Here is a 25,102-nt window from a genome sequence, read left to right on the forward strand (position 1 = left end):
AACCTTCCTTGTGAATCAATCTACCTATTAGCGAAAACCCAATCAAAAACCCTACAGCAGTTTCTCAAAGTTCTTATGTTTTTAATGTTTGTATAAACAGCAGCACCCTCTGTTCAAAAGTTCAATTCTGGTCTGTTCATTGTACGTTCGTACTCATAACAAACATCCTTTTAGTCGTAAGTGATGTACTTCACTGACTAGCCAGCTTTCAGATTTGTATTTGATTCTGGTTATGTTGTGACAATATTGCAGGTTGGGTAAAAGAAAATTTTCAAGATCATATGGCTTACCTGGTCCAAAAAATTAGAAAAGGTGGAAATTTACCAACACGAGGATATAAAAACTGCTCTGACACACTGGTTTAAAAGTCTTCTTGCTTTCTTAGGAAAAATTAACTGTTATGCCTAGTACACTGCCTGACAAAAATGGGCTCCTAGAAGGGGAGGAGGAAATGAAATGAAACTTCACTGGTTGAGAGGGCATGTGCTGTATATCAGTGATTACAAAACACAGTCAAATTTATAAGGAACTTGGCAGTATGAGCCCACTTATTAGTACAATGTTGCAACTCCTCTGGTCTGAATGCACGCACTGACTCATTTGGAAAGGGCTTAATAAAGCTGTTGTATCCTCTCACAGGGCAAGCTCTCCCACAACTCTTGCAACTGGTTCTTGATATCCTGTGACAGAGTTGATGTGAGAGGTGGTCCTATGGGGGCAGATCCCAGACAATACATACACACATATGACATGTGTGGATGAGCATTGTGCCATTGCTGCACGTGAGGTAACACATGTGAACGCAGGACCACCGTGATGTACCACTGTGCCACCAAGCATTCCTTCAATTGCTACCTGCCCTGATCTTAAGGTATACATAATGGCTTCTCATACAATGACAGCAGGAGTAACATTGCTGTGCCTCTATAACCCATTGGAAGAATGGGTTCTCTCCCAGGTCACTGACATACACACCAATAATGAATATCCAGGCTAGTACAGCTCTGCGATTCATTGCTGAACATAATTTGATGCCTTTCATTAGCAATCCATGCTTCCCAGTCATGGCACTATCCCAACGGCAGCATTTTGCGTGGCGTTAATGACACCCTATGCACAGGACAGTTATATCCTAGTCCAGCTGTGCTGATTAATAGTAAGGGAAGAGAAAGAATGTTGCAGGGGGTACATTACTACTTCTTGGATGGCAAACACAGATATTAGCGGTTTACAGTATGCTTTGTGCAAAAAGTGGTGATCCTCTCTTGTTGTGGTCAGAGGTGATTGGCCAGAACTGTGACGAGTACAGCTGCCATCATGTACCTATGCAATCAGGTACAGTGCCACTGACACACCTACATTCTTCAAAAATCTGGATGATGTACAATAGGACCATCAGACCAAATGGAGACCAACAATGAGACTCCTTTCAAACTCAGCCAGGTGCTGATACTGCTGTTTAACATAAGTATGGGTCATCTCCATGTCCTTCACAGTAACTCAACATCTGGCACTGTTGACACTCCTTACATAGGTCACCAGGTCTGCTAACAACACTACACACAAACACTAATGCATGATGTTGGCAGTTCTACCTATCAAAGAGGACTGCAACTCTCAACATTTACATAGCTGCAGATGGTGTGTTAGTGTAAGAAGTTTCATTAAAATCCAACCATGTTTCCTCAGTGCATCAACTCATTTTCTTTCTGGCAATGAATGGGGCAAAGACATCCTCTCCCCTATCACACATACACTAAATCTACATTCCAACAGGGCGTTACATTTAATTGGTGCAACAAATGTAAGGAAGCTTTGTCTGTCTCAAGTCTTTTAAAACAAACCCTGCAGAAGGCCAACTAGTTGCATAAAAAAAACAACACAACAGGAAAAAAAAATTCACAGATCAAGAATGGTCCCTCAGTTGTGTATGTAGTAAGTAAGTATATCTCATTGACTCAAATTTTCAACTTATTTCATACTATTAATTGCCCTATTTGGTCAGAATTGTTGTTCTTTTTCTTTGCCTTTATCCCATATCTATATGAGGTCTGCATAGTTATTGTCAGATTTGGCATTGTTTACATTAGACAGTGGCCAGATGCCTTTCCTGTCGCCACCCCTTTATTCTCCGGGACGGAAGTGTATCCAAACTGCCTGTGTTTAGTGTTATCCATGTAAAAGTGCATGAACACTTTCTAAATGTTTGGGAATTATGCAGCAGAGACAGCACATGGGTGCTCTCACCAATCTTTCACCCTTTGGGATGGAAGTTGTGTACTCCAACTGTCTGCATTTACTGTTATCCACATAAAAGTGCGTAAACATTTTCTAAATGTTTGGGAATCATGTAATTGAGACAACATCGGTACCAGCCCAGTATTCACCTAGTTGGATGTGAGAAGCCATCTAAACATCAGATCCAAGTTTGCTAACATACTGGTCCAAATTGTCAATCTGCAAAGCAGATTCTATCACTGGTCAGCCAGCCAGCCTGAATTCGAGAAGTGGCGTGCTAACACGTGTGGCTATTCAGGCAGGTTCTATCCAGTTAGCATTCTACAACACAATAGCACAATGGCTACAAAAATTGGGCACTGTTTTTTAAGTGGGTTGGAACTTAAAAAGTGGCAACTATTTATTCACAACCGATACAAAAGAGTTGAATGTTTGCACCTGTTACTTTCCTTCAAAGTAGTCACCAGTGTTGTGTAGAGCCCATTGCCAGCGATGTGGAAGGCGTAGTATACCGTTAGCACAGCCTGTTCTGTGGATGGTGTGAATTTTACAAAAATCAGTGATTCAGTGACTGTAGCATGAAGGAAATTTTGCAGTGATCATGAATTACATAAAGTAAATGATTCTCCAAGTGTTCCCCTTATCTGCAAATGGATCAAAATATTTGACTAGACCAGTTCAACACTGGCCAAATCGAAAGCCGGGCAACTATGGCCAATAAGAATGGACAAATCTGTGGAGAGGGTAAATTAGTCTGTTCATGATGATCCTAACCTCTCAATTCGTAAGCGTGCAAATTCTTTAAATGTGCACGGATCATCACTGTACCAAATTCTCCAATAAGCCTTAAACTGTACCCTTGCAAAATCCAATTGTTGCAAGAGTTAAAGTCAGGATTCCACACATATGCTGTAATTTGTTAATGATGTGACTCAGTGCCCTTCATTTAACAACATCTTGTTTTCTGAAGAGGCTCATTTTCACCTGAACGGTCATGTCAATAAGCAAAATTGTCACTACTGGAATGCAACGAACCCTAAATAGAAGCTGAGAAACCCCTTCATTTACCAAAAGTTACTTTATGGGCTGCCATGTTGGCTTGAGGAATAATTGGCCCCAACTTTTACAAGGACAAGAGCGGTTGTGCAACATAGTGAATTTGGAACATTATATGATGATTATGATAAATTACTTTTTGGTGCCTCAATTGCAAAACTTTCCTGGTTATAACAAAAGAACATGGTTTCAGCAAGACGGAGCCACAGCACACATGTCCAAAGTGTCTGTACCACAAGTTCGTGAAATTTTCCCTATCAAATTGATCTCCGGGTGGAGTGGCAAAAATTGGCCCGAACTTCTCTGGAGCAACTGAAAGCAAATATCCGTAGCGAAGTGGCTCTTATCCCAGCATCTATAAGCCGAGGCGTCATGCAAAATTTTGTCCATCGTTTAAATGTGTGGTGGACAGTATTTAAATGACATTATTTTTAAGAACTAAATTCCCAAACTGCATATTTCAATAATAAATAAAGATTTTGTCAATAGACTTCAACCTCTATTTTATTTTGACATATCAAATATAAACTTTCATTTGAGACACTGTATAAACCACCAAGTGCTGATTTCAGAGTCATGTCACATTTACTGCTATCTTTCAAGACCAAGATACACAGTGATTGGCAACTTTAACTGCCACAGCAGTACACAGGGACATACTACCCTAATGGGCTAAGCCTTACACATGATCTGAAGCAACCTGTACCATTTAACTGTGATATACATATATGTGGCTATAATCCAGAACTGATATTTAACAGTGGTCACATGTCTCAGCAGTGCATCAGAGCAGTCTGCCATCCTGTTCCAGACACACCATATAGACCAATCATGTGTCAAATATATACAGCAGTTAGACCACAGAGAGTTCCATTCTACAGTAGACTTGTTGGATGCTACAGTTTCCAGCCTCAATATCTGAATCATATGATGCATTCATCGATGTACAGAGATGCTCTAGACTGTTGATGCCTCAAGGCTGTAGGACCTTATATATCCCTGTTCGTACTTTTGACTTGCTGTTCAGTTAACAGAATACAGGATTCTACTTGAAAAAGTTCCATTTTGTAATACAATAGTGGATGCTGTGAAAAAAACTTGCCATGTCACTGACAGTGCAAAAAAAGGGATACTTGGATAAAACCACAGAACTGGAGTGAACTAGGAGAAGCAAAAATGTATGGAGGTTAATAAGACAACTCCATAACAATACAACCAGGTCTAAAAAAATTACATCATCACTGCAGACCAAAATTAAACATTATGTTAAAGTACCTGAAATATGAGGGTCAAGTGTAATGGGATAGTCTTACCAACCAATTTCAGACTTCAGAACTCTATAAGATTAACAAGAAAAGTAGAGATAGAGAGGCGGTCAGCTTAGATGGTAATCAAATGGAAGAAATGAAGAACTATAGCCCATCAGTAAGAAATGAGTCAATAATTCTTCAACAGTTCCATGGGAAGCTACCAAATAATGAAGATACGGCAAGAGAGTAGAGAGAGAAATCATTTAAATCAGGCAATCTGTCACAAGAAGACTATGCCAGGTAGACTTTTAAGCAAACTCTACAAACTGGCAGACCACATTATTCTGAATAGAATTCTACCTATATTTGACCCTCTATTTATACATACGAAGCAGAGTATTGGGCCAGAAAAATCCATACAGAACAGCTCTTGAACCTTACTCGGTTCACAGAGGATGCATCTGAAAACATATCACTTTATTAGTGTGGCTTTCATGAATCTTAAAGTAGCATATTCCTATGACAACTATCCATTACTACATTTCAAACTGTAAAACCTACTCGAAAACCTCCATCTCAGTGAATTCATAAGCACTCTTCTGCAAAATTTTAGATTTTTATTGACTTCTATGCCCAGGAAAAATCTACCTCACAGAAGTATACTAGCTCCATTTCATTTCTCTGAACCATCTATGCCACAACCAGCTGCTGACCTCTAATGTAGATGGCTAAACAAAGCAAAAGCTATGACACTGTGGATACAAATCTGACAACTGTTCCAGAACTCTACTCTTCTACGATAAAGTTTATGTTTTACAACCTGCGTCCTGGGGTCGTGTTGTGAACAGGTCTAGTGTAGAGTTAGACTGAGTGGTCCAGTGCATCCCTGGAGGCGACAAAGATTCAGCAGTGTCTGTAAGAACATTTATCATGCAGAGTGTACAAAGGTGTAAGTGTCTTTCGAGCTGTCATGGGGGAGCAAGTACATGTGCCGTGAAGGAATGCCGACACATTATCAGTGTGACATTAAGTCACCACCTTAGGTCAGTGCTACAGCTGTATGTTGTGCTGGTGGCAGTGGTGGGGTCAGGAAGGTGCTGCCTACCCAGACATTCTGCGGTGACCCAGTACGGCTCCCAACTCTGTTCTCTTGAAGATAGCCTGTCGCTTGCTCAGGAGCAGACTGCCGAATACGGTCCAGGACATCAGTTGTTGTGAAGATGGATCAAAACTGCAGTGGTTCTGCGATCTGCACAAAAATTTTGATGAATCTGCGGTAATAACTGCATAAACAACTGTAGTTGTTTTGTTGTTCATCGCACTGTGAAGTTCCAGGTTGCCTCTGTTAGGTGAGCATTGATTTTGAACACCTTTCCCACTAATCACATGTCATTCCCTGTGTCTGTGCAGACTGGCACTTATCTATGTGAAGTGTCATATGTACAGACTGTAACCTGCTTAATACATCATCCACACATTTCACATACTCTGGTTTATCCTTTAAGAATACCATGATATCATCCGAATATACCACACAAGTTTTTGGCTACAACCCAAGCAGAACTCCATCTAATAACATTTTGCAATGTGGCTGGCACGTCTTCCAGCCAAACTGCATCTGTTTACACTGGTAATGTCCCTATGGAACTCTGAAAGTGGTCTATGGTCCATCCCCAAAGACTACCTCCAGCTGGTGACATCCACTTCTGAGATACCTTGCTGTAAAGTGATGCCACTGTCCTAAGCTGTTGAATATTTCCGTCATGGCCTTCGCATTCAGGTACTGGTAATCAAAACAGAACCTGTACTTCTTGGTACTATCTGTTGACTTCTTTGGCACAATGAAAACCTTTGCACCCCATGGGTCGGACGTGGGGATGTGAGAGACGTCGAGCACATCCCACGTGTCGCCCGTTCAGTCCACTGCTGTGGCCGCCCATGTACTGCCTGCACTGAGATTGACCCCTCACCTGTGGTCGAGTGGGAGATCATTCCAAAGTCTGGCGGGCAGCGAAAAATTTTCTGAGGGGCTGATCGTAGGGCCTCGCCGGTTTGTTTGACAAACAGGTTTCGGGCATTATCTGTGGCTGATGATGTCTCTGAGATGGATGCAGTCATCCACCATGTTCCAGAGGAAGCTTCTCGGTCCGCAAGGTCTGGGCATTCACAGAGTGTGGGTTTGCTGGTAGTTGGGAGCCCCAGCGTTAGGCGCATAATGGGGTCCCTTAGGAACATGGCTGCCAAGGAGGGGAAGGAAGCCAGTATGCACTCAGGGTGCATACAGGGGGAGTCACTCCGGATGTGCAAAGGCTGCTTCCGGATGCCATGAAGAGTACAGGGTGCAGCCAGCTGCAGGTGGTGGCTCATGTTGGTACCAATGAGGTATGTTGCTTTGGACTGGAGGAGATTCTCTCTGGTTTTGGGCATCTAGCGGAATGGTAAAGACTGCCAGTTTTGCTTTCAAGATTAAGTCAGAGCTCATCATCTGCAGCTTCGTCGATAGAACCAAATGTGATCCTTTGGTGCAGAGCCGAGTGAAGGGTCTGAATCAGAGGCACAAGTGGTTCTGTGACCATGTAGGCTGCAGATTCCTTGACTTGCGTCATCAAGTGGTGGGTTTCTGGGTTCCGCTTAGTAGGTCAGGAGTCCACTGTACACAGGAAGCAGCTACACAGGTAGCACGGGCTGTGTGGAAGGGACTGGGTGTTTTTAAGGTTAGAGGGCCTCGGGGAACAACAAAAAGGGCGTCTGTCTAAAAGGGGGCAGGTAAAACAGTAAGTTAGTTGTAGAAATGATCGGTATCGTAGTTGTAAATTGTCATAGCTGTGTTGGAAAAGAACCAGAGCTCCAAGCTCTAATAGAAAGCACTGAAGCTCAAATAGTTATAGATACAGAAAGCTGGCTAAAGACGGAAATAAGTTCAGCAGAAATTTTTTCTAATGATCTAACAGTGTACAGAAAGGATAGATTAAATACAATTGGTAGTGGAGTATTTATTGCTGTCAGAAGTAGTTTGCCTTGTAGTGAAATTGAAGTAGATAGTTCCTGAGAAATAGTATGGGTAGAGGTTATACTTGACAATTGGACTAAACTTTTAATTGGGTCGTTTTGCTGACCCTCGACTCAGAAGTTCAAAGAAAACTTTAGTTGCATTTCAAATACATACCCCACTCATACAATTACAGTTGGTGGAGACTTTAATCTACCCTCGATATGCTGGAAAAATTATACGTTTAAAGCCGGCGGCGAGCATAAAACGTCATCCAAAATTGTACTGAATGCTTTCTCAGAAAATTATTTTGAACAATTAGTTCATGAGCCCACTCCAAGTGTAAATGGTTGTGAAAGCATACTTGACCTCTTAGCAACAAATAATCCTGGACAAATAGAGAGTATCATGATGAATACGGGGATTAGTGACCATAAGGCAGTACCTGCTAGGCTGAATACCATAACTCCTACAACCATCAAAAAGAATCACAAAGTATATCTATTTAAAAATGCTGATAAAAATGTTCTCAATGCCTTTTTAAGATACAATCTGCACTCCTTCCAATCTGATCATGTAGGCATAGAAAAGTTGTGGAATGATTTCAAAGAGATAGTATAGACAGCAATTGAGAGATATATACCACATGAATTAATAAGTGATGGTACTGATCCCCCATGGTACACAAAACGGGTCAGATGCCTGTTGAAAAAAAAAAAGCCAAATTTTGAAAGAACACAAAATCCCCAAGACTGGCAAAGTTTTGCAGAAGTTCAAAATATAGCATGTACTTCAATGCAAGATGATTTCAATAATTTCCACAACGAAACTCTGTCTCGAAATCTGGCGGAAAACCCTAGGAGATTCTGGTCATACATAAAGCACACCAGTGGCAAGACGCAATCTATACCTTCACTGCGCGATAACAACGGTGAAGTCACTGACGACAGTGTCACTAAAGCAGAGTTATTACACACGATTTTCCAAAACTCTTTCACCGAAGGAGACGAAGTAAATATTCCTGAATTCCAATGAAGAAGCAGCTTAAATCACTTAATAAAAGCAGGGCTTCTGGTCCAGATTGAATACGAGTCAGGTTCCTCTCATAGTATGCTGATAAAATAGCTCCATATTTAGGAATTATATACAACCGCTCACTCACAGAAAGATCCGTACCTAAAGACTGGAAAAATTGCTCAAGTCGCAACTATACCCAAAAAGGGAAGTACGAGTAATGCACTGAATTACAGATCCATATCACTAACATCGACTTGCAGTAGGGTTTTGGAACATATACTGCATTTGAACATTATGAAGTACCTCGAAGAAAATGATTTCTTGACACGTAGTCAGCACGGATTCAGAAAACTTCGCTCCTGTGATACACAACTAGCTCTTTATACTCATGAAGTAATGAGTGCTATCGACAGGGGATGTCAAATTGATTCCATATTTTTAGATTTCCAGAAGGCTTTCGACACCGTTCCTCACAAGCGTCTTCTAACCAAACTGCGTACCTATGGAATATCGTCTCAGTTGTGCGACTGGATTCATGATTTCCTGCCAGAAAGGTCACAGTTCATAGTAATAGACAGAAAGTCATCGAGTAAAACAGAAACAATATCTGGCGTTCCCCAAGGAAGTGGTATAGGCCCTCTATTGTTCCTGAGCTATATTAATGGCATAGGAGACAATCTCAGTAGCCATATTAGATTGTTTGCAAACGATGCTGTCATTTACCATCTTGTAAAGTCATCAGATGACCAAAACAAATTGCAAAATGATTTATATAAGATATCTGTATGGTGCAAAAAGTGGCAATTGACCCTGAATAAAGAGAAGAGTGAAGTTATTCACATGAGTACTAAAAGAAATCCGCTAAATTTCAATTACGCGATAAGTCACACAAAGCTGAAGGCTGTAAATTCAACTAAATATGTAGGGATTACAATGACAAATACTCTAAATTGGAGCAATCACATAGATAATGTTGTGGGTAGAGCAAACCAAAGACTGCGATTCAGTGGCAGAACACTTAGACAGTGCAACAGGTCTACTAAAGAGACTGCTTACACCACACTTGTCCACCCTATTCTGGAGTTAACTGTGCGGTGTGGAATCCGCATCAGATGGGACTGATGGATGACATCAAAAAAGTACAAACAAGGGCAACTCATTTTGTATTATTGTGAAGTAGGAGAGATAGTGTTACAGACATGATACGTGAATTGGAGTGGTACTCATTAAAACAAAGGTGTTTTTCGTTGTGACAGGATATTCTTGTGAAATTTCAATCACCAGTTTTCTCCTCCGATTGCGAAAACATTCTGTTTTGCATCCACCTACATAGGGAGGAATGATGATGATAAAATAAGAGAAATCAGGGCTCGCATAGAAAAGTTTAAGTGCTCATTTTTCTTGCACGCCGTTAGAGAGTGTAACATAGAGAGACAAGCTGAAGGTGGTTCATTGAACCATCTGCCAGGCGCTTTATTGTGAATAGCAGAGTAATCACGTAGATGTAGATGTGAAGATGCGTCGCTATGTGGTATAGATTCCTACAAACTGATGCATTGTTCCTTGTAGGTATATGGTGCTGGGTAACCAGTGTTGCTGATAAAGGAGCCTTCATGTTAAATAAAGCTATAAACCGTAGTAGCAAAGCCTTCACTGCTTTGCGAGTGACCCACTTTTTCTTGTAATGCTGCTGCATCAACAGTTTGCTTGTGGCTCTGGTCCTCACAAGACCTTTCGATATCTTCCTCATTTAATACCACTAAAGAGGCAATCATTAAGCTCTTCAATAGATTAACCATGTCCATGTTGAAGTTATCCAGGCTTACAAGAATAATAAATAACTCATTAATATTACTTATGTGCACAGCACTACTATGCATGAAGCAATGCAATCTATTTAATCTGTCATTTTTTTAGTTGTTTGACCACATATAATGCTTCCTGTGGAAAATCAGTATCAACAGAAACCCAAACTTCCCCGTAGCTGCCAGTATTTTATCGTGCGAACCAATCTTTGGCATAAGTGTCTGCAGTTTAGTCAGAAACACCTCCAAGGGGCGTGCACCTTGGGACATTGGCCTACTTGCTCCCAATGAAAACACAAAGTCCCACTGCATACTGTGAAAGATCGATTTTGGGATGTGTTTACTCAGAAATCTAGTCCAAGAATTGCTAATACCTTTCACCTATGCATAGTAACTTCTGGAAGTCCTTAATTTCAATACTGATAGTGTAAAACATCATACCCAATGACTCTACATTACTATTACCCACTTGAGGCAATTTATAACATGGGGGATGCAGTCCCTCCCACCTTTGAGGAATATGGGGGACCCAGTCACCTCCTGCCTTCAAGGTCCAGACTGATGACTTACATGTGCACACCTATGTCCACCAAAGAATTGTTCTTTGCCTTTTACACAGCCTGACAAGCAGCATTCCACTGGTGCATCTTTTTGTGCAATGTTACTTCCTATTGAAAATGCCTTCCAATGGGTGAAGCACTCCCCATTCCATTTAGCAGCTGCTTCCATTGCCATTACTTTCCCTTCCTATACTTTCCAAAACCCTTTTTTTTGGTGTCCAGTTTAGCCACACTTACAGCAGTCAGATCGCTGACACTGCTTCTGAACATGACCTTTCCATCTGCATCTATAATATTTTACTTCTGCAGAAAAACCACAGCCATCTGTACCTGTCCCAGTCACAATGTCCACCTGCTCTAACTGCGTTGCACCCAGGATTTTCCATCCTTACCCTATGTGACATCTTTGCAGAGATACCATGTTCAAAACCAACCAAACCCCAATTCTCAGCTTCCTGCAGCAAGAATCTATCAGCTGCTGCATTTTCTGTCAGCTGGTATGTCTGAAGTCTCTTGCGGTTTAACAAATGACACCTTAAGGGTGCTACCAATGTCTCTGTAAATTGACACCACATAGAACAAATACACTCCAAAGATCTTCAACAAAGAAAAAGTTCACACATCACAATACATTGCACTGGTACTGTTATGACAGCACTGTACTAGTCGCTTCACTCACAGCGATGCCTTGAAGTGACAGCCAATTCTCACAATGACATTGTGGCCCATGTGCTTGGGCCATGTTGTGGCCAGGAGGTCGAGTGTGGAGGGAGGGTGAGTGGTCCAGTGCACACTCAGAGGTGTCAGTGATACAGCAGTCTTTGTCACAACATTTATTTATTCTTTAGAGTGTACACAGGTGTAAGTATCTTCAGAACTGCAGTCGGCAGCTGAGCACAAACACACATGCCATGAAGTAGTTCTGACACCTCTTCATGAGAAGTGACATCACTGGCAAAGTCCAGTGCCAGCTGCATGCTGTGCTGGCAGCAATAGTGGGAGGAGGAAGGTGCTGATCACCCAGAACTTCAGCAGTGATTTAGTACAATTCCCACCTCAGAGCTCTCAAAGACAGCCTGGGGACTGTCAACTGAGGTCCTGGTTATCAATTGTTGTTAAGATTAGGTCGCAGTCAACCGTCACGGATTGACCCAGGCTGCAGCAGCTGCTCGCAGGTCAGCCAGAAAGCTCCAAGAAAGCACCTCTCCCAACCAGTGCGAAGATTGCAGCTTGCAGATAATCTGCGATGACCAGCATGGGAGGAGGGCTGGCCGCACAACAGCCTTCCCATCCATAATGACCCAGTAAGCATGGCGCACCATGGCTGTGGTATGCATCACACTGAATTCCTCTCGATGTTGAAGTTGGTAAGTAAGCAGCATGCACCACTGATCCGCTCACTGGTTATAGTGCCACGGACAGAATGTGTTCCTGAGCTCTGAAAACCTCTCTATTTAAAGGACTGAGTCCAAGTCTATGTTGTGGTGGTTCCAAGTGTATGAAGGCATTTGTCCTCATTCACCAGACCTATCAGCACCCCTTGCCTTGCTGTGGTAATTCAAGAAAAATTCTGGGTCACTGAACTCGGTTCTTTTCTGTCTATGGGTGATTTTGTAGAGGTGCTCAGACAGTGAAATTACCTAGTGTTACCTCAAAGTACCTTTTTAAGTAGTACAGCAGCACTTGCATTTCTGCCTGCCTGTTTTGTGATCTGCTGCACTGGCATTATGCTTTGTTGACTTACTGAGCAGTATATCAGCTCAGCGCTAACCTACTCTGTTCCAAACACGAGCAGTAGAAAATTAACAACATTTTAAGACTGGACAGCAACATTATTTCGCTGTGCCATCATGCATTCCATCTATGAAACAGAAGCTCACAATGACCTACATACAGTAAGATCATATAATGTAAGTGAAAAGATAAAAAATTCTACTCACCAAGCAGTGGCAAAAGAACACACATATAAAAGGTATTACAAATGCAAGCTATAGAAGCCACTGTGGCCGCCCCATCATGCTGCAACCAGATGCACAGTTGTATGTCCAAGGGAACACCTTCCAGCAGGCCGGGTAGAGTTTCTTGCAAAAAGGGAAGGTAATTTGCCCCGGTAAGTAAATGTTGTTGCTGTTGTGGTCTTCAGTCCTGAGACTGGTTTGATGCAGCTCTCCACGCTACTCTATCCTGTGCAAGCTTCTTCATCTCCCAGTAATTACTGCAACCTACATCCATCTGAATCTGCTTAGTGTATTCATCTCTAGGTTTCCCTCTCGATTTTTACCCTCCACACTGCCCTCCAACACTAAATTTGTGATCACTTGATGCCTCACACCATGTCCTACCAACTGGTACCTTCTTCTTGTCAAGTTGTGCCACAAAATTCTCTTCTCCCCCATTCTATGCAATACCTCCTCATTAGTTATGTGATCTACCCATCTAATCTTCAGCATTCTTCTGTAGCATCACATTCTGAAAGCTTCTATTCTCTTCTTGTCCAAACTATTTATCGTCCATGTTTCACTTCCATACATGGCTACACTCCAAACAAATACTTTCAGAAACGACTTCCTGACACTTGAACCTATACTCGATGTTAACAAATTTCTCTTCTTCAGAAACGCTTTCCTTGCCATTGCCAGTCTACATTTTATATCCTCTCTACTTCGACCATCATCAGTTATTTTGCTCCCCAAATAGCAAAACTCCTTCACTACTTTAAGTATCTCATTTCCTAATCTAATACACTCAGCATCACCCAATTTAATTCGACTACATTCCATTATCCTCGTTTTGCTTTTGTTGATGTTCATCTTATAGCCTCCTTCCAAGACATTGTCCATTCCATTCAACTACTCTTCCAAGTCCTTTGCTGTCTCTGACAGAATTACAATGTCATTGGCGAACCTGAGAGTTTTTATTTCTTCTCCATGGATTTTAATACCTACTCCGAATTTTTCTTTTGTTTCCTTTACTGGTTGCTCAACATACAGATTGAATAACATCGGGGAGAGGCTACAACTCTGTCTCACACCCTTCCCATTTACTACTTCCCTTTCATGCCCCTCGACTCTTATAACTGCCATCTGGTTTCTGTACAAATTGTAAATAGCCTTTCGCTCCCTGTATTTTACCCCTGCCACCTTCAGAATTTGAAAGACAGTATTCCAGTCAACATTGTCAAAAGCTTTCTCTAAGTCTACAAATGCTAGAAACATAGGTTTGCCTTTCCTCAATCTTTCTTCTAAGATAAGTCGTAAGGTCCTTATTGCCTCACATGTTCCAATATTTCTACGAAATCCAAACTGATCTTCCCCGAGGTCAGCTTCTACCAGTTTTTACATTCGTCTGTAAAGAATTCGCATTAGTATTTTGCAGCCGTGACTTATTAAACTGATAGTTCGGTGATTTTCACATCTGTCAACACCTGCTTTCTTTGGGATTGGAATTATTTTATTCTTCTTGAAGTCTGAGGGTATTTCGCCTGTTTCATACATTTTGCTCACCAGATGGTAGAGTTTTGTCATGACTGGCTCTCCCAAGGCCATCAGTAGTTCTAATGGAATGTTGTCTACTCCCGGGGCCTTGTTTCGACTCAGGTCTTTCAGTGCACTGTCAAACTCTTCACGCAGTATTGTATCTCCCATTTCATCTTCATCTACTTCCTCTTCCATTTCCATAATATTGTCCTCAAGTACATAGCCCTTGTATAGACCCTCTATATACTCTTTCCACCTTTCTGCTTTCCCTTCTTTGCTTAGAACCGGGTTTTCATCTGAGCTCTTGATATTCATACAAATGGTTCTCTATTCTCCAAAGGTGTCTCTAATTTTCCTGTAGGCAATATCTATCTTACCCCTACTGATATGTGCCTCTACATCCTTACATTTGTCCTCTAGCCATCCCTGCTTAGCCATTTTGCACTTCCTGTCGAGCTCGTTTTTGAGACGTTTGTATTCCTTTTTGCCTGCTTCATTTACTGCATTTTTATATTTTCTCCATTCATCAATTAAATTCAATATTTCTTCTGTTACCCAAGGATTTCTACTAGCTTTCGTCTTTTTACCTACTTGAACCTCTGCTGCCTTCACGACTTCATCCCTTGGGCGAAAATCGTTCCTGGTGTCCATGGATGTATGTGACATGAGGATCTCCCCTTGCCCAGTAATGAACATTTCAAGTGTTGTAAAGGCCATCCTGATAGAAAGTACACTCGGTAAACAACACAACGGTGGGGAAGTCAGGGTCTCATGCAACACGTCACAGTAACCACCAGCAAGACCCTAGCCTGTGTTCATAGTCCGCTACAGTGTCTACATCTCGGACAGGGTGGAGAGTAAATAGATGCTGGCCATCATCCCTCAATACCTCCCAGACTAACCAATGAGTGACCTGCATGTTGTGTCCAACCACGCAGGTACTTGGCGTACTTGTCTCTTCAAATGCAGTATCTTGTGTTCGAAGTCTTCCAGCATCACCACGATATCCCGCTAATGAGCCTGTTTTGCCAAGTAGCCAGTGAACTGCTGTAAACATTTGCCAGTGTGGGTGGCGTCTTGCTGGGTACCATTCCTCGTACAACCGTCAAGCTTCATGTGCATTAGCATCGGCTAGTCCATGATTAAAAACAATATCTTCTTGTTCTTAAAACGAATACTGTGCCACCATGCTTAGTGTATGACTAAATCGCTGGAGACGTGTGTGTGGTCCGAAGCAAAGCTTACATGTGAATGCCTTTAACGTGAGGTGGAGACAAACAGCAAGACCTATTTGACACATGTGCGTATCACATTGGGGCAGTGACGGGGCAAGAGATGTTTGTAAGTGTGAACCGACAACCACAGCACTGCACATCAACCAACGAATGGTAACAGGGCAATCCCACAGCCAATCTGAGTGCTTGGCACCAAGTTTCAGTAGTTTAAAAATGGTGTGTTGTTGACCTTCACAACACTATTAATTTGGATCTTATTGGCAGCAGCTATTCAGTGTTAGAATTTCTTGACAAATTTTCTCCACCCCGTATATTCCAAAACTAAAGCAACAAACCAATTCATGATGCAATCATACAAACTGTCAACATATGTCCGTACAATCATGTTCTGCAGGGAAGATTGCTTTCTGGTCAATGGACATCCATGCCAACGATGACATCAAGACACCCACCACACAGCGTAATGTTGCTGGATAGTTCCACACCCAAAACTGCTGTGTACACAGTCACAGACAGTGCAGTATGGCACAGAGAAAACACCCATCAGACCATCTGTGGTGAAGGGCCATAGGAAGAATGGAAGCAGGACGGTTGCAAACTGATACGGCCCGATGGCTTAATGTGAATCATTCTGTCGTTTCACAGATGGAAAGACAGTTTACAGAGACTGAAACTGTATTCTGAAGACCAGGGCAGGGCCAATCACATGTGATATTAGAAAGAAAGGACCATTATTTGACTGTAAGGGCACAACGGTACCACCTTAGTACTGCACAACAACTGGGATCTGACCTCGCAGCATCCACTGTATGTCTTGTATTGCAGCAAATGGTGCACGGAAGACATCAACAGAGTGGCCTTTATTGTGAGAGACGTTCTGTGTATGTACTTCTGACACAGATTCACAGAAGGGAACGTATAGGGTGGAGTTGTCAACATGTCACCTGAATGGTCGAACAGTGAGCCAATGTTCATTTCACAAATGAGTCCCAATTTCGTCTGGAGTGTGTTTATGAATGGATTCGCACCTGGAGGGAACATGAAACATGATTTTGGGATCCAAACATTGTGGAAAGAGACCGATATTGAACAGAATCCCTTATGTTGTGGGCAGGGATTATGTTGAGCATTCTAACATCTCTTCATGAAATTTTACAGGTGAATTGGCAAGGTTTAACTGCTGTCAGGTATCGTAATGAGATCTTGGTACCTTGTGCAGTTGTTGCGAGGTGCTGTGGGCCCAGACTTCATACTGATGGATGATAATGCTCAACCTCATAGAGCGTGGGTGGTTGATGTTTTCTTGGAAATGAAAGATATTGCACATATGGCGTGGCCCGCTTGCTCTTCCAACTTGAATCCCATTGAATATGTAAGGCATGCATTAGGGAGACAGGCTGCATGATGTCAGCATCCACCAACCACTCTCCAAGATTTGCGAGAAGCTTTGCACGAAGAATGGGCGTTATTGCCTCAACATGAGATTGATGAAATCGTTTACAGCATGCCCCATTGTTTCAGGCCTGTACTGGTTGGTTTGGTGGAGGGGACCAAACAATGAGGTCATCGGTCCCATCTGATTAGGGAAAGAGGAGAAGGAAGTCAGCCGCACCCTTTCAAAGGAACCATCCTGGTATTTGCCTGAAGCAATTTAGGGAACTCATGGAAACCCTAAATCAGGATGGCCGGAAACAGGTTTGAACCGTCGTCCTCCCGACTTTAAGTCCAGTGTGCTAATTGCTGCACCACCTTGCTCAACCCGTGCTGCTGCCGGAGGTGGTCACACCTCAGGCTGAACACAATTGTCATAACGTTGTAAAAAGTGAAGAACATATTTGCCTACCATTACAGATGTTGCAGTTGTTTATGTTATGTATTCTTTATATTGTTTCTACCTTCTATCAACTGTTTATATCATTTTATTGCAAAATAACACAACCTTGCAAAATTTCCATTTGTTGTTTTAATTTTGGACACAACTGTATCAGAGAGAAATAGAGAGAAAGGGAGGGAAGAATTTATGACAAGATAATAGGACCAGTCAAAAATGGAGAAACAAATCAGTTGTAACTTTATGGAGATTTTAACCCACTCTCCCTGAATGTTGGTCCCAATTACTAAATAATGTACCTACATGCTCAACCATTGTAAAATTATTGTAATACCCTTCAGCCCAGACAGATGTTGACACATTCACACATCTCCAGCAATCTTATAGAGAAGACTGCCTACAACACGAGTTCATTAGAGATTTATATCTATCTCTACTGTCTGCTAAAAGACTGGGAGGCTATAAAATAGCAGAAACCAAAATATTATGCAATAACATGCAAACAGTTTACCTGAAGAGCTGCCATGTTTTTCAGCAGTAGTCGTTTCTCCTGGAGCGGGTATGTTCTTCGACACTTCAGAAACACTAAATAAATGATATAAAAAAATTAAATTATTCAGAAATCAAATATATGTACATGAGCAATGATAGTTAAAATTTCAACACTGTAAATAGATTAGCTGCAACAGCGATGCACGACATGCACGCGCACAGACATACACACTATGAGAGGGTGAGTGGGGATGGAAGTCTGCAAAAGCTGCAAGTGGAATAATTGTGATGTTACCTGTTCCTTAGACAAAATGCAGATCAACTGTTACTTTCAAACTGACAGTAATTTAGTTGTTTCATATTTAGTTTACTGCTTGAAAACACTCAACTCTGCAATGACATTATTAGAGGGGAATGCTAATAAAATAGATCTATGGAAATAACAAAGTTTACTGTAAAGACTGTACACAACAACAGAATGGAGTAGCAACAGTCCTATGTGTCAGGTACTGTATCAATCCAAATGTCACGGGAATTGTACCTTTTGTAGATGTTCCACAAATTTGACTCAAAGAAAAGCCTATAATTAAATATTCATATATTGCATAACAATTCTATAAGTGACAATATTGTTAGAAATTATGCAAATATTATCCTCTAGATGGCAGCTAAATGCAGTTATGCAACAAGCTTATAGATATTAGTAGTGGCAGTAGCAGCAACAGTAGTAGTAGTAGTAGTAGTAGTAGTATTCATCTGTAGATCACTTTTACAAGGATACACATTTAAAGGTCTAGTTCATCAAAGGTGGGGCATTATCATACATAAAAGATGACTGTTTCCATGGAAAATTTCAATGCACCAAACTATAACAGTGACACGTCATTTGGTTTTTGAGCAGCAGAAGTAAGAAGCCTATTGAAATTCATATCAGAATAAAGTCTCATTATGGTATTGTTTGTTACAGAATAACTCTCCAAAATGATGTAGAAAATTTGTAAACACACTGCTCAAAAGAATTGGGGGACATGATTTTGGGCACCTGCTACACTTCATCGAGCAACCGTTGAGAACTGGGCATGTTACCAATTTATACCTTACCTTATCTTTCACAAATTAAGCACACAAAAAAACATCATTACATCCTCAATCACTTGCATAAAAAGAATTGATACGTGTGACAGGTGGCAAAGGAAAGATAGAAACAATCATTCACCCTATCATCCTGGGCACTTTTCATTGCAATATGAGAGCCTCAGTAACATGTCTGGCCTCCATGAGCTTTTATCACTGTCGGACACCTACGTGGTATGCGCTGAAAGTTTATGGAGGTCATCCTGTGGCATCTAATCCCATTCTTCAATGAGAGACCGTGTGAGTTCCAGGAGAGGCTATGAACACATCTGTCAGGCATGTACCACATAATCACAATGGGGTTAGGTTCAGACTCATCGCTGGCTATTACATTACATCTATGTCCAGGCTTCGTAAGACAACCTTGTTGATGCCTGCTACATGGGGCCTGGTGATGGAAGGAATTTGGGGTCACGACTGTATGCAGCAGCAACCACATTTTCCAACACGACCTGTTCAAAGCACTGTCTGGCAGTAGGGTGACCATTGACAAAGATAAGATTCATATGGCTGTCAACACTGAAGCTTCCTCATATCATCACAGAACTTTGGCCAAACTGGTCAATTTAACGAGCAACATTTGGCAGGTAGTGCTCAACATGGACCTCTGCAAACGAACGAGGTCATTACCTTGCCTCAGAGGATATATGGACTTGTCTGTGAATAAGACATTTTACCAGTGTCGAAGTTGTCTGCTGACATGGAAACAGCAGAACTGAAGGCGAGCTACAAGATGATGTCATGTCAAGCAGGGTACTCAAACAGGATGTCTGGATCATGAGGTCCTTTCTCGTAACCTGTTCATTACAGTCTGATTGGACACAGCAGCTCTAGTGGCTCTTCTGAGATCGTCTTGTGGTGCTCTGGTGGTGTCCATGATGCCACAATGCAGGAATGGCCAGATATCAGTCTTCATGTGGGGTTGTAATGCGCCGGTGACGTTGTCCAACTCACCTCTGCATACTGACCTGTAGCATGTCCGCAATCTATGTATGATACATAACTGGATAGCCTGCACTATTAAGAAGGCCCTAGCACAGGTGGGGCTTGTAGATACCCTTCTGATCTTATGAATGCATCACAGGGACTATTCAACATCCAGCCATCAAGTATAAATCAGTCAATGGTTCTGAATTCAAGCAGAGGCCCATGGGTACCTGACTCTGTTACGTGGCAGTTCTAAGCTGCAGGTCCTTGACTGTGTTTCTGGCTGCAGACTTGGTCTTGTGTGGATGTTGCAATTTGACCAGTGATAAATCCAGTGTTCTAGGATGACTTGGCAAATATATCTTTAGCGTATGAAGTGCTTAATGAGCTTGTGATTGTGCTGTTAGTAATACATTCTTTAACTGTTACTAACTACTATTTCTTCAAGTAGAAGCAGTTCACAATAATACGCAACAATGAACTTCGAGCACTATATGTGAAGCAGTAACCAGCAAAAATGGACAACGTAGTGGCGACAATTTTGAAACAGCTGGCTGCAGTGGAAATAAAACATGAGCGTCAAATACAAGCATTACAATTGCAAAACACACAGAGAAAGACTCTTCACCATTTGTTACAGTGTTACCTTCACTGAACAAGGACATCAATGAGTGGAGCTGTATACTCAGAGACAGTCGCTAAAGTTCAATGCTTGCAGAAGGTACTTTTAGATGTTACTTGCTACTGCTCACAAGCCTTTAGAGACATAGTTAGTTTTTACTGTGGAATACAGTATCATGTCAAGAATGTTTAGTAAACAAAGATGGAAACTCTGCAGGAGAGTCAGATTGTACATAAGATCAAAATGGAATGGAATCAAGTTAAAGGCTCTCCACAAGAACTGTCGATAGAGTTACTAATAGGCCAGTGCAACGTGACCCATCGAGTGGGTACTGGCACCTTCGATTCACTGTTTAACTGTAACACATAATTATCTATCACTTGAATCACCTCACTTAATGGGGTAGTCCTCTTTGAAAATTTCAAAAATTGATTACTTTTTTTGCTTAAAATGTTCTCTGGGAAGTCTACTTTATTGTGGTGTTCATCCCAAATTTGCACAAACTCTGTTACCGAGTTACAAGAGGCTTGCTGAAAAGTGTCTGAAAACCATTCACAATGGGAAAAAAATACACTGAAGAGCCAAAGAAACTGGTGCACGTCTAATATCATGTAGTGTCTCCAAAAGCATGCAGAAGTGCCGCAATACGACATGGCATAGGCTCAACTTGTGTCTGAAGTAGTGCTGGAAGGAACTGACACTATGAATCTTGCATGCTGCCCATAAAGCCGTTAAAGTATATAGTAATTCTGGGCATGTGGTATGTCACATTGTCCTGCTGGAATTGCTCAAGTTGTCGGAATGCACAATGTATATGAATGGATATAAGTTATCAGACAGGATGCTTACGTACGTGCCACCTGTCAAAGTCGTACCTAGGCATATCAAGGGTCCCATATCACTCAAACTGTACACTTCCCACAAAGTTACAGAGCCTCCACCAGCTTGAACAGTGCCTTGGTAAGATGTGAGGTCCATGGATTCATGAGGTTCTCCCCATATCCGTACACGTCCATCTGATCGATACAATTTGAAACGAGACTCATCTGACCAGGCAACATGTTTCCAGTCATCAACAGTTTAATGTCAGTGTTGACGGTCCCAGGTGAGGTGTAAAGCTTTGTGTCATGCAGTCGGCTCCAAAAGCCCATACTGATGTTGTTTAGTTGAATGGTTCACACGCTGACACTTATTGATGGCCCAGCACTGAACTCTGCATCAATTTGCGGATGGGTTGCAAATCTGTCACGTTGAACGATTCTCTTCAGTCATCGTTGGTCACTTTCTTGCAGAGTCTTTTTCTGGCTGTAGCGATGTCGGAGATCTGATGTATTACTGGGTTCTTGATATTCACGGCACACTAGTGAAATGGTTGTGTGGGAAAATCCCCACTTCACTGCTACCTCAGAGATGGTGTGTCCTGTCGCTTGTGCACCGACCATAACACCACATTCAAACTCAATTAAACCTTGACAACCTGTCATTGTAGCAGCAGTAACCGATCTAACAACTTTACCAGACGCTTGTTGTCTTACATAGGCATTGCCAACCACAGTGCTGTATTCTTCCTGTTTACATATCTCTGTATTTGAATACGCATGCCTAGACCAGTTTCTTTGGGCTTCAGTGTAGGTGACATTGTAGACAATATGGCAGCTTGTAATATAAACAAAGGCCTAACGGGCATTATGAACTTTAAGAAAGTGCTTGAACTTGAGATTGCACCAGCTTGTTACAACTTCTGCACAAAAGTGAACGAAAAGAGTATAGAACTAGCAGAGCAGCAGATGATAGAAGATGCCTGAGAAGCCCACTTAATCACCATGGCCGTGAAGAAGTTGGAGGAGGACTTCCTGTTAGATGTGGAAGGATTGCTGTAAGGTACAGGGATCACTGATTCGAACTATGTTCCACTACAGTACAATAAAGTAACCCAAAACTTTGCACACGTTTTTCTTAAAACAGTATTTTTCGAACTCATGGAAAAGGTAACTTCATAACAGTTAATGTAATTTTGATTGGAATTTGAAGCCAGCACTCTAAATTGAATTTTCTATCAGCATGAATAGTTGTTTCGCAATACCTTCAAAAGTCTATTTTTGTTGAACGCTTCTGTCTCAACTTTCTGGATGAAATAAATGACTTTTTTTTTCAACATGTCACCATTTTGTTAGAACTCTATATTTTTCTATTGGCAATACAATAGAGGGAAACATTCCACGCGGGAAAAATATATTTAAAAACAAAGATGATGTGACTTACTATACGAAAGCGCTGGCAGGTCGATAGAAACACAAACAGACACATACATACACACAAAATTCAAGCTTTCGCAACAAACTGTTGGCTCATCAGGAAAGAGGGAAGGAGAGGGAAAGACGAAAGGAAGTGGATTTTAAGGGAGAGGGTAAGGAGTCATTCCAATCCCGGGAGCGGAAAGACTTACCTTAGGGGGAAAAAAGGACGGGTATACACTCGCGCACACACACACACACACACACACACACACACACACACACACATATCCATCCACACATATACAGACACAAGCAGACATATTGGTCTTTAAATATGTCTGCTTGTGTCTGTATATGTGTGGATGGATATGTGTGTGTGTGTGTGTGTGTGTGTGTGTGTGTGTGTGTGTGTGTGTGTGTGTGTGTGTGTGTGTGCGCGCGCGCGAGTGTATACCCGTCCTTTTTTCCCCCTAAGGTAAGTCTTTCCGCTCCCGGGATTGGAATGACTCCTTACCCTCTCCCTTAAAACACACTTCCTTTCGTCTTTCCCTCTCCTTCCCTCTTTCCTGATGAGCCAACAGTTTGTTGCGAAAGCTTGAATTTTGTGTGTATGTATGTGTCTGTCTGTGTTTCTATCGACCTGCCAGCGCTTTCGTATGGTAAGTCACATCATCTTTGTTTTTAAATATATTTTTCTATTGGCATATTTACGCAGATAGAAAATACATTGAAAATTATTTACATGAAATTATTTTTTTACATTCCTGCTGATGACCAACGTTCTGGTTGCAATGGGTCCTTCCACCTAGGGCAGTGGTTACAGGGAGCATCTGATTTGGGCACAAAAGTGATTTCTTAAAGACAGAAGTGTCAGGAATAAAACTATATCATCACATTTAGTATTACTTTTTAATTAACTTGGAAAAAATTACGAAATCACCTAATTTTCATGCATTTAAAGAAGACTACCCCCTTAAGAGGTAAATAATATATTTTGTCCTATGAAGTCATAGAAACCCAGCAGCAGATCAACTCAGACTTATGATTCATACAGAAGATTAGTAAGAGAAATAACATACTCAAGTGTCAATCAAAGAAAATTTAGAAAATATTTTTGAGTTAGACATGTCCAAATCATTTAAGTTTTCTGTTCAAGAGTCAGTGAATGCATTGCAAGATTCACATGTGCCCACTGAGTCCCACATTTTGCACATACCTGAAAGACCAGAGCTTAACAGGCTACATGAGCAGAATTTAATACTGCCCGTTACATGAAGCTAATTGTCAGGTCTCACAGGTCGTGTAGCAACTAAAGTTTCGAATTACCAGATCACTGTAACCTCTTTCTCAATATCATACCCACAAGAGTTGTTCTCTCATTTTAACAGTGGTAAATGTTTCTCAAACACAGGTCTATGGAATGCTTATCTACAGTTACATTTAGATGCACAATCTCAAAAGTTTCTAGCTCTGACAACACTGTTTTCTAGAAATATCCAGATCTACCCTTCAGTAGAACTAGCATTCAGACACTTCAACAAAGATTTCTAGAACAATTAATCAGTGGAATTCCATCGTGATGTAACTAAGTGGACAATATTTTCACAGCAAAAAATTATGCAATAACATATGAGAACATGAAAAATATTTTTCAAGTGTAACCTAAAAATGGGCCATTTCTTCCATAATTAATCCAGTATCTATGGGTTTTTACAAAGATGGACTACATCCCATGTGGCAGCATGTAAGTGCAAGCAATAGACAAGATGCTGTATCCCAACAATTTTTAAGGATTACAGGAGTTCTTAGGAGAGGCTGTTTCATCCCAAATGTAGCTCAGGTATCTAAAACAATAAAAATAAAGAGGAAGAATAGTTTAGTATTTGTGTTGTATTTAGAGTTAGAGGAAGCATTAGGAATCCTTATACAGAATTTTTATTCACTCCCTTCTCTCATTACACATTCCCCAAGAAAACATGCAGTCCTCGCAACAGTTACATCCCATTATGGCGCTGGTGGGTCCAGTCACATATACAGCAAAATGAAGCAATACTTCCCACTGGGCATATTTCAGAGGTAAGGTTTGCCCAGTTTAACTACGGGAGGATTCCATGTCTAGTTATCTACTAGTTCCCACTCAACCACATCAGATTTTGCATGCAGGTCTGCTAAATGGTGAAACAAGGATACAAAAATTTCTAGCCCATCATCTTCAATACTTTGTGGACACCTC

General features: G+C 41.4%; 1 protein-coding gene across 2 annotated transcripts in view; it reads right to left on the reverse strand.

The window, feature by feature from the left end:
- LOC124788748 (centromere protein I-like) overlaps positions 1-25,102 on the reverse strand; it is a 358,748-nt gene that overhangs the window by 161,599 nt on the left and 172,047 nt on the right. For both annotated transcript variants that reach the window (XM_047256033.1, XM_047256040.1), the window contains one exon: positions 17,969-18,042. In XM_047256033.1, the coding sequence (XP_047111989.1) occupies positions 17,969-18,042 (74 nt within the window). The remainder of the gene's footprint in view (positions 1-17,968; positions 18,043-25,102) is intronic.

The sequence above is a fragment of the Schistocerca piceifrons genome, chromosome 1 (genome assembly GCF_021461385.2).
Source record: "Schistocerca piceifrons isolate TAMUIC-IGC-003096 chromosome 1, iqSchPice1.1, whole genome shotgun sequence".
Classification (NCBI taxonomy): Eukaryota; Metazoa; Arthropoda; class Insecta; order Orthoptera; family Acrididae; genus Schistocerca; species Schistocerca piceifrons.